Source organism: Globicephala melas, chromosome 20 (genome assembly GCF_963455315.2).
Source record: "Globicephala melas chromosome 20, mGloMel1.2, whole genome shotgun sequence".
Lineage (NCBI taxonomy): Eukaryota > Metazoa > Chordata > Mammalia > Artiodactyla > Delphinidae > Globicephala > Globicephala melas.
In genome coordinates this window covers 45,656,160-45,665,885 of record NC_083333.1, presented here as the reverse complement: position 1 = coordinate 45,665,885, position 9,726 = coordinate 45,656,160, and the positions used below count along the sequence as shown (strand labels likewise).

At 58.5% G+C, this 9,726-nt stretch overlaps 1 protein-coding gene across 1 annotated transcript; it reads right to left on the bottom strand.

Moving 5' to 3' along the window:
• Nucleotides 1-3,404: 3,404 nt before the first annotated feature.
• WFIKKN2 (WAP, follistatin/kazal, immunoglobulin, kunitz and netrin domain containing 2) lies at nucleotides 3,405-8,326 on the bottom strand. Its single transcript, XM_030840102.2, has 2 exons — nucleotides 7,732-8,326; nucleotides 3,405-5,160 (listed from the first exon to the last, which is right to left on the bottom strand). The coding sequence occupies exons 1-2, from the start codon at nucleotides 7,933-7,935 to the stop codon at nucleotides 3,640-3,642; spliced, it is 1,725 nt and encodes a 574-aa protein (XP_030695962.1). The 5' UTR covers nucleotides 7,936-8,326; the 3' UTR covers nucleotides 3,405-3,639.
• Between the last annotated feature and the right edge of the window lie 1,400 nt (nucleotides 8,327-9,726).

Below are 9,726 nucleotides of genomic sequence, written 5' to 3'. Positions count from 1 at the left end.
CTGTCTTGTCCTCCTCCAAGCGGAGGCCTCAGAGCTGGTCTGGAGACAGCCGGCACCAGAACGAGCCTCTGAAGGCAGAGAGCTGGGGTAGAGGCGGAGGAGGGTGGAGAGAGGGAGACAACAGATGCGAGCAGGGGAGGAGCGAGCATCCAGCGACAGGAAAGCAGGTGAGTCTGACCTCGACCTGAAGGAGGGCTCAATCCCCCTATATCCTGGGGCCAAATCTCCCAGGCGGGGTAGGCTGGGCCTCCCTAGGTCACCTGGCAACCAGGCCCTGGGAATTCAGTTCAGCCTGCACTCAGCACCTCCCAGAAGCCAGTTACTACATAAGGCCTGGGTGACAGAGAGAGGCACAGACTTGGTTTCAAGGACAGAAAATAAACGCCATGTGGCAGGTCCACCACGATCATTGATACTATATCACCCTTTCCCCAAGTACCCATATTTTCCAAATCCCAAATCAACCTATGCGGGGTGGTCAGTTTGGGATGTACTCCGAGCAGCAGAATACAACATTTGAAGCTGCGTGGTCACGGAGCCTGTGAAACCTGAGGTCTGGATGGAAGGGCGAGGGGAGGAGAGCAGTCCTGGGGGCCTGCTGTCAGCCAGGGAGCTGCTGAGGGCACAGAGGGGGCCCAGGGGCAGCCATCTGTGCCAGGTTCTGTTTCCTAGGCTTTTCAGTTAGACACAGTTAATAGGGTCGAGCACCTCAAGTCTCCATGAACTGCTCTGTCTTACAGATGAGGAAACAGGCTCAGAGAGACGGCGGATACGTGTCAGAGCCCAAATTCAGCCCTAGGTGTGTCTGACTCCACAGGCTGGGCCTTCCCACCCTGCCAAGCTGGGGATGGAGTGTGACAGGGACCCCAGGTCTGCCGCTGTGTGTGGCCAGTGCCTGAGATCAGATCCCCTGAGCCTCTCACACCTCCGCCCGGCAGTCACAGGGCTCAGCCCCACGTCTATGCAAGTGGAGGGAAGAGGGGAGGTGACAGGTGCCGGCATGTGGACACTTGCCCCCTCGGGCTCTAAGGTGATGTGCCACTTATTGGGGCACCTCAGCCCAGAAGCAGGTGCAACAGTGTGTCCGCACTCTGAGGGAAGGGAAGGAGTTACTCCCTGGTTCTGGACCTGAGAGGGGCAGGGCCTGCGTCTGGTGCTCACACCTTCTTGTTTAAGTTCCGTGCTCCCAGTGTTGACTTGAGGAGCTCCCACTCCTCTGGCCTCTCTTCTCTCTCAGGGAGGAGCTTGTCTTCTCCATCCTGGCCCCTCCTTATTGCAGGGAATTATCTCTAAGGAGGGATCGACCCGGACTGGGCTGGGCTGGGCCTGGATTCCTCCTTGGGGCTATGGCCTGGGAAGACCAGGGAAGTGGACAGGGGTCAGGTGTCCCTCGTGCTTAGCTGGCTCCCAGCCTAGGGGACAGACAAGCTGGGAGCATGCCCTGGCTGAAAACTCCTGAACACATCTCCGGGGAGGGGTGCTGCTGCCTCAGCCTGGGAACCCAGCCACGTGCTCTGAGCACCCAGGGCTTTGGGACCAAGCCTCATCCAGAGGCCCCCTAGGGAGTAACAGCAGGACAGCAGCATGGCCCCCTGCCCACTCCTGTCTCTTCCACCTTCGTGCCCCTGAACTGACCATCAGCGTTGGGGTCTGGAGTCTGCCCTGGCCCACCGTGCTGTTGTGATGGGGCAGGGGACCGAGATACGAGAGCTGTACAGAGCTGGGGTGGGCGCCACAGTAAGAAGTCCCGTTACCACCTCAACAGGATCCAGGTGGACAGATTAACCCCCCCACCCCCCAGCTCCCCCCCCAACCACCAGGTCGCCAAAGAAACGACACTACCCACCCCCCCCCGTCCCGCCCACATTAGCCCAAACGAACCACACAAGAAGGGCTGTTGATACTCGGAGCTTTTAATTGGTATCTTTCCCCCTACATTTGAGGAAGAAACAAAAATGCCCCACAAAGACCTTCTTCAGCTATGGAGGGGCACGGACAGAATGAAGGGCTGAGGAGGGAATGGGGGTAGAGGAAGAGCTGACGGTGGGTTTCCCCAAAACTTTACCTAGTGGTGTGGTGGCAGACCTGCACAGGAAGTCCAGAAACAGAGGTCACCAACAAGCTGCCGCACGCCCAAACCGGCCCTCCCAGGCCACACCTAGAGCCTCTCTCCGGGTCCCTGCGGCTCCCAAGGCCACCACCAGATGGGAGCATCGAGCAACATTCCTTTTCCTTCCCAGGCCTGCCTCCCCTCTTCCCTCCTTTCTTATTCCTTCACCAACCCCCTTCCCTGCCTGCTTTTCCTCTTCCTTTATTTCTCTTCCCACCAAAACAGATCCTGGGGCTTCTATCTGCTTTATGTCCAAGGAAGCCAGTGGCAGCTGAAAGCACGCTGTCTGTTAAAAATGGGATTTTTGACAGCGGGGAGAGCCAGCCATCGGTCTGCTTCTGGGGGAGCCCTGGGGTCTGGACATTTGTGTACATTCACTATGAGCTGGGCAGTGACTAACATCTCTCTGTGGTCCTAGCACCTGGCACCCAGTAAGTATCCGGAAAATGTCCACTGAGTTGGATTGAACAGAACTGAATCAATAAATCAACAATCAATAAACCAATCAATAAAGCCAAGGGAGAAGAAACATGAGAAACGTGCTCTTCACCACATGTGCTGTGGTGGCCTCAGAGACTGCCAGGCCAACCTCACCGAAGCACAGGCTGACCACCGCCCAAAGGCACCTGCCCGGCAGCCTCCACTCAGGGCAAGCTTCCCGATTCTCACTTCCCACAATCCCCCCATGAAGTGGTTTCTGCTCATAGCGCCCTGGGGGGCTGTGGGAAATTTGTCCCATCAGTTCCTGGGCCCTCCTTTCCATCCCACCTACTTCTTTTGCAAACCAATTCATTCCACTATTCCTGTGACCATCGTGCAGCCTCCATCTCTAGAATCCTGGCTGGGAGGCTGGCTAGGGGCAGGGAGGCTGGGAGAGCCAGGGGAGGGAGTGGCCAGCCAAGAGAAGCTAAGAAGGCCAGAGCAGACTGGTCGTTAGGAATAACCTGCAGGTGTCTGTTGACTTCTCCTTTTGTCCCCCACAGCTGAAAAGACACCCCCTCTTTATTGAACTCAAAGAATAGAAGTTGATCTAAGACCCTCGGGTGGCTTTTTTCTTTTCTTTTCTTTTTTTTAACATCTTTATTGGAGTATAATTGCTTTACAATGGTGTGTTAATTTCTGCTTTACAATGGTGTGTTAGTTTCTGCTTTACAATGGTGTGTTAGTTTCTGCTTTACAATGGTGTGTTAATTTCTGCTGTGTAACAAAGTGAGTCAGCTATACTTATATCCCCATATCTCCTCCCTCTTGCGTGTCCCTCCCACCCTCCCTATCCCACCCCTCTAAGGTGGACACAAAGCACAGAGCTGGTCTCCCTGTGCTATGCGGCTGCTTCCCACTAGCTGTCTGTTTTACACTAGGTAATGTATATATGTCCACGTGGTGGCTTTTTTCGGATGCGTTGATTGACATTCCCCTGCTGGCCTAAGACCATCTAATCTGACCTTGCCCAGTTTGCTGACTGAGGGGTGCTGGGGATGGGTCAATGGAGGAAGGTCAGGGACAGGACTGGGGAGGGGCGGAGGGCCTCACTGCAAGCCTGGGAACTCCTTGAGGACGTCACAGGTTTTCTTGTGCATGACCTCGCGCAGCTTCCGAACCCGCCGGGTGCTCGAGGCCCCCACGAAGCTGTCGGGCCGCAGCATGGCCATGCCGCCATCCACCTCACCCATGATGATGAGCGGCGTCTCGCCCACCGTCACGTTGGGGCAGGGGCAGGTCCAGTCCACGTGGAGCAGAGTGACCTCCAGCGGCTCCCGGCCCAGGAACTTGAGGCCCATCTTCTCATCCTTTAGGACCTCGTCCACAGTCACCAGGGCGCGACCTGAGTCGGGCTCCTCTGTCAGCTCAGAGATTCGGCCCAAGATGACAAAGTCGCTCCGACAGAAGCTGGTGACGAGCTTCTGCCTTGGCTTGCAGGCCCGGCAGCGCTGGTTCCCCCGAGGGAAGGGGCAGGACTCCTCGCAGGCCTCGCGGCTCTCAAAGTTGTTGCCGTTGCCCTCGCAGCCGCCGTAGACAAAGGACTGGCACTGGCCCGTCTGGCTGTTGTAGGCCCAGCGGGGCTCGTAGGCCTTGCAGGGCCCCTGCAGGGGGGGTAGGCTGCACACGGCCAGCGGCCCGCTCACGCAGGCCAGCATGCAGGCCTCGTAGGTCTCAAAGTGGTTGCGGTTGCGGTGGCAGTGGCCGAAGGTGAAGGTCAGGCAGCTGTTGGCCTGGGCGTCGAAGTACCAGCGGGTCTGCTCCTCGCCGCAGTCCTCACTGTCAGGGGGCTTCAGGCACTCGGCTGCAGGGAAGGCTGTGCCGTTCGGGCTGCTCTCCTCGGTGGCCGAAGGCCGACCCCCCCGGACCACCGACAGCGGGAAGTCAGCACGCAGGACGCCAGCGGCGTTGCGGGCCGTGCAGGTGTAGATGCCGGCGTCCTGGGGCTGGGCGCTGTAGATGACCAGCTGGGCGATGTTGGTGACCACCACGTTGCCGCGCACATGGTTGGGCCTCATGACCACGTTCTCCCGATCCTCCAGCTGCTTCTCCCAGGTGATCTCGGGCCGGGGCCGGCCCACCACATCACAAAGGAAGCTCACTGTCTCACCCACTGTGACGGACTGGTGCGCGGGGTAGTTGAGCAGAGCTGGGGCCGCTGTGTCCAGCCCAGGGGTCTCTGGGGGGGCCGTGGTGGGGTGCACGGTGGTTTCGGGTGGTGGGGGGCTGGTGTTGGGCCAGGTGAAGTGATAGCGGCAGGTGACGACAGCCAGTGTGATGCCCTTGGAGCAGGCCTCGGCGTCCATGTAGCAGCGGTTATAGTAGGTGAGGCCGTCGGAGGCACAGGTGAAACTGGGCTCCTTCTCACAGCGGTCTCTGCACTTGCACACGGGCTGGCCGTCCCAGATGTCACATTCGGAGCCCTGCTGCAGACACATGAAATGGTCGCATGTGGCCTCCTTGGGCATGCCCACGGGGCCCTTCTTCCCCTTCACGTCCATGTAGCGGGCCGCCACACAGCTCTTGGTCCCACACACGTTGGGGCAGCACTTCTCATAGGTCTCACACTCCTGGGGAGAGCCAGATGGAGAGGTCTGAGCAAGGAGGAGAAGGAAGAGAACACAGGCTCCCCCCCACTCTCCCCCATGGTCTCCAGGGAAGGGAACTAATAGGTGCTCACGTACCATGAGAAAACCATTTCGATAATACTAATAGCTAATGTATTCACCCACTATTTGCCCAGCCTTCTTCTAAGAACATTTATATCTGTCAGCTTACCTAACGCTCATCACAATGGGTACAACCATCATTCTCACTTCACAGGTAATGATAACTGAGGCACAGAGAGACTAGGTAACTTGCCCAAGGTCACACAGCTAGCAGTGTGGGAAGAGGAAGGTCACATACTGTAAGAGGGAAAGTCTTCCTACTACCATGAGATGAGATGAGGATGCAGAGACTAAGAGAGGAGCCGCTCAAGTCCACAGAGCTGGGAAGTGGTGGGAAAGGGCTTCAAGCTCCAGGTGGATGGGACTCTGATGAGGTATTTTTCTTCTACATCCTATCGTTACCGCCGTGAGGTGTCGACTGGAACAGACGAGCCTGCCTTTTTTTGTCTCTTCCAATGGGGATGCCCTGGCCAAATGCTAAGAGGGAAAAGTCGGACACCACGGGGACAGCTCTTCAAGGCCGTCCACATACACATCAGGAACGGCAGCTCTGATGCTGGCCCATGTTCATCCAAAGCCTAGAGGAAGGGCAGGCAGGACAGGCCCAGGACACCAGGTCTGGCCACCGTGGGCTGTGCCAGTTCCAACCTGTGGGACATTGCACGGGGAAATCCACGGGGGAAAAATTCCCTTTGTGTGGCAAAGGTCAGCAAGGCCATCAGCATGGACTTGCCAGGCCGTGTAATTCCCTCTGATTCTCTGTGGAGCCACATACGGCATTAGTTTAATTCCTCAAAATTAGCAACACGCTCTGGGGCCGACACAAACAAGGATTTCACGTGGTGTTTTCGCTGGGATGTGGGCAGTGCCCCTAATCCTGAGCCCTGCTCGTGGCTCTGGGAGCTGCTCACCACCAGGGCTGGCCTCGTGCGGCTCCAACTTTCCCTTCAGCCCCTGCGACATTCCACATCAACTAAGGGCTACGGAGCCCGCCTGCCCGACTTGTTTACTGTTTTCCCCTCTCGGCTCAGAATGGGGACTTTGTTTTGCAGCCCTTCTTGGCATAGGCTTCTAGGCCACACCAGGGAGGCTCTGGGACAGGGATGGACAGATCTCAGAGCTGGGGTCTGCGGGAGAGGGACCCAGCGAGAGGGGGAGAGGAAGAGGGGGCTGAGTAGCAGAGAACCTGCTCCTTGCCGGAGGGCCCTTCAATTCCTTAAAGACTCTGGCCCCGGAAGCTCCTTCAGGACTCAGACGTCCAGGAAAGCCTGGGTCCCTGGGGACCAGGGGAAGGTATTTCTGGGCACAGAAAACCTGGAGGGAATTTTTAGAACAGTTTTTGCTTAAGGGCTCAGAACATACCCGTAGGCTGTCCATATCCCCAGCCCCATGGAGGTGCCTTCTCCCCAAGACACACAGCATCAGCCAGAGTCTCACTGTCTCCGAGCCGCACCTGATTTATCAGGCCAGCCTGTGCCAGTGAAACAGCCTTGCCCGCAAACGTGGCCAACGAACAGCACGACCTCAGCCGGATGGGGACGCTCCACCCCTCCCTAGTCCTTACCTTCCTTTCCCTCGGCTCCGCCGCTGCTCCCTGCCAGTGAGAGGCCTGGATCGTCCCGTGGGCACTGTGAGGGACAGGCCGCTCTCCCCAGGGCCAGCCTATGCTCTCGTAGGTTACATGCATTCGGCAGAGGGAGCATCATGGTCTCCCATGGTTCCTGGGGATGACCAACCCAGCCCGAGCCCCAGGAGCTGCCAGACTGGCAGGACGCATCTCTGCCCAGGCAGGCGTCAGGTACCAGCAGGAGCTTCACCCCATGGGGAAGTGACGGGAACAGCCCTCGGGCTCAGGAGCTGGGAGGGAATTGCCCTAGAACCAGGCCTGCCCTGAGTGCTGGGAGGCGCGAGGGATTTGGCAGGTTGAAACCTAGTCTATGTGCCCCCTACGGACACCCAGAGAGTCTGTTCAGATCCACTCCTGCCCACCCTCCCCATCAGCCTGCTCTGATCTAAGGGTCAGGGTCCAAACCCCCGGGGAAGTGGCCCAGAGGCCGGATGAAGCCTCAGCTCTGTGGTCAGATGGCTGCGGGGTGCAGGCCCACCCTCCCCTCCCTGGCCATGGAGCCTTGCGCTGCCTATTGGGGGTCCTGAGTTCCACTCTCACCTGTCGACAGGCCGCGGGTGGGTCACGCCAGTCTCTCTGATGTGCCTGGCACAGTGCTGGCTCAGAGCAGCCCTCCGCAGACATGAGACCAGGAATCCGAAGATTCCCAGCCCCTGAGAAACTCTGACACCACGCCCACCTCTTCTTCCAGGCCTCGAAGTTAGACAGACATCACACCCTGTTTATCTCCATGTGGCCCGGGGCCGGGCTCCTTCACGTTCCAAGTCGTTCCCACCACCCAGCTCCCACTCTCCCTCGCTAACAAGACCACGTGGCCTGTCTCAGGCTTCCGGATTCACACTCACCTGGTCCGTCTCACACTCCCGCTTGCAGGTGCTCTGGGCATCCACCCAGAGGTTGGGGTTCATGTCGTTGGGGCAGATGCCAGCGTGAGAGTATCGGATGGGCGGCAGTGCCAGGCCTCGCGGCGGCGCCCCCAGCAGCAGCAGCAGCAGCGCTGCCATCTGTCCCCAGCAGGACCGGGAACAGCAGCACCCCGGGGCCCGCATGGTGGGGTCTGCGGCGCCCAGAGACCTCCCCTGAGACGGCGCCAGGGCTTGGGCCCCAGGGCCTTGTGCTGTTCGGGGGGCTGCAGACACCTGCCCTGCCCACCCCAGCGGGCCTCCTCGCCGCTGCTAGGGCTGTAGCTGCCGAGGCTGCCTCCACCAGGTTCGTGGAGCCCGCCGGGCTGTGCAGCCTCAGATGAAGGGGGCTCCCTCTCCGGAGTGTGCAGGGAGAGAAGCTGCACGGGGGCCAGAGCCTGGATTTATGTCCTGGGCGCGCCACCCGACTGGGAGCAAGCTAACCTGACGCCTGTCACAGGCAGGCTGCCGGCTCCTCTGTCCTGGGGCTGATCACAGACTTGTTGCAGAAGAGGAAAAAAAAGCTGGAAGCAGTTTAGGCGGCGTATCTGGCACGGTGGGACACCTGCTTGTTTTTGACTCCAGGAGGCCTTTAACCCCTTCAGGGGCCAGAAATGGCATGTGCTTTGGGGGAGCTGGCTCCGGGACACGCAAGCTCACTGTACTGCACCAGGAGGCGTGCTTCCCCTCCCCCCATCTCTCGGCCGGGCCCCCTCCTCCCCTGGGCCACCTCCGAAGAACACACACTCGCTTGTTACAAGGAGGGACCTGCAGCCGCAGGGTTAGCATCGCCGGCCCGATAGTGCATCTGAGAGCAAATGACGTGGAAAAACAACAAGTTCACGGCCATTCCAGGGCGGGCCTGAGCAGCCTGTGTGCTGTGTAAGCTGACTCCCACCCCAGCACCAGGTCCCAGGGTGGGGGGCGTGCGGACAGCTCCCTATCTCTCTGTCCCGGCAGTTTGCATCTCAAGTTCCAACTTCGGGGAATTTTCCCCAAATCATTCCAGAGACACATACCAGATATGCTCCGGCTCCCCCGGCTCGGGGACGAATCACATTCCTACTCCTCGACTGACACACTCCCGGCTCCAAGAGAACCTATGTGGTCACAGTGTCTTGGGACAGCGCTGGGCAGCCCAGCCGCCTCGCTAACGACCATGAAGGCTGCACTCAGGGAGTGCCAGTCAGCTCTCGTCCCCCTGATTTACTTTAGGCAGGAGAAGTTCACCCCCGGTGAGCAGCGGTAGGACGACTAATTGTTGATATTTACTGGGGCCTTAATGTGTGCCAGGCTGTGTGTATTGTCTCATTTAATCCTCACAATAAACTGTACCTTCAGTTTAGATTTGAGGAAAAGACACACAGAGAGTGTAAGCAACTTGCCCCACGTCACACAGCTACGTGACCCCACCATTAATGCAGGGACACCAGATTGTGGGGCCTTTGGAGATCACCCCTCCCCACCCAGCTGTCAAAACTGCTGTCGATGTGCAGCCCCAACCCTGGTCTTTACAGGCTGGACAAGAAGTTTGTGAAACATCAAGGGCTATATCTGTGGAGGGGACAGGAAAAGAGCCAGAGCCTGCCATGGAATGGGGAAGAGAGAGATACCTTTTCAAGACCAACTGCAAAGGATGTGGGGAGCAGTAACCGAGCTGCTACGTCCCAGGGGCAGTCGATGGGGTGGGGCCCCACTTATTTCACAGATGGGGAAACTGAGTGCCGAGCCCTGACCCGCTCTCGCCCTCCGGCTAGACCTCACCCTCCAGTTGGCCTGTGAAAGGGCAGCGACCCTCTTTCCACCCTGCAGACTTTGCTTCTTCCTCGTGGGCGGCGTGTTGCCTCCTCCCTGCCTGAGCCAATTCCTTCCCGTCGTGTGGGTCATTCTGCAAGATCTGTCTTTTCTGCTTATGTCAAAGAGTTAATGAAGGGTGTC

What these genes read in the sequence shown, in the direction of transcription:
- WFIKKN2 (XM_030840102.2), bottom strand. Translation starts at nt 7,935, where the DNA reads ATGCGGGCCCCGGGGTGCTGCTGTTCCCGGTCCTGCTGGGGACAGATG. An exon ending in GGGAGTGTGAGACGGACCAG is followed by an intron (nt 5,161 to 7,731) that starts GTGAGTGTGAAT and finishes GGCTCTCCCCAG; the next exon opens with GAGTGTGAGACCTATGAGAA.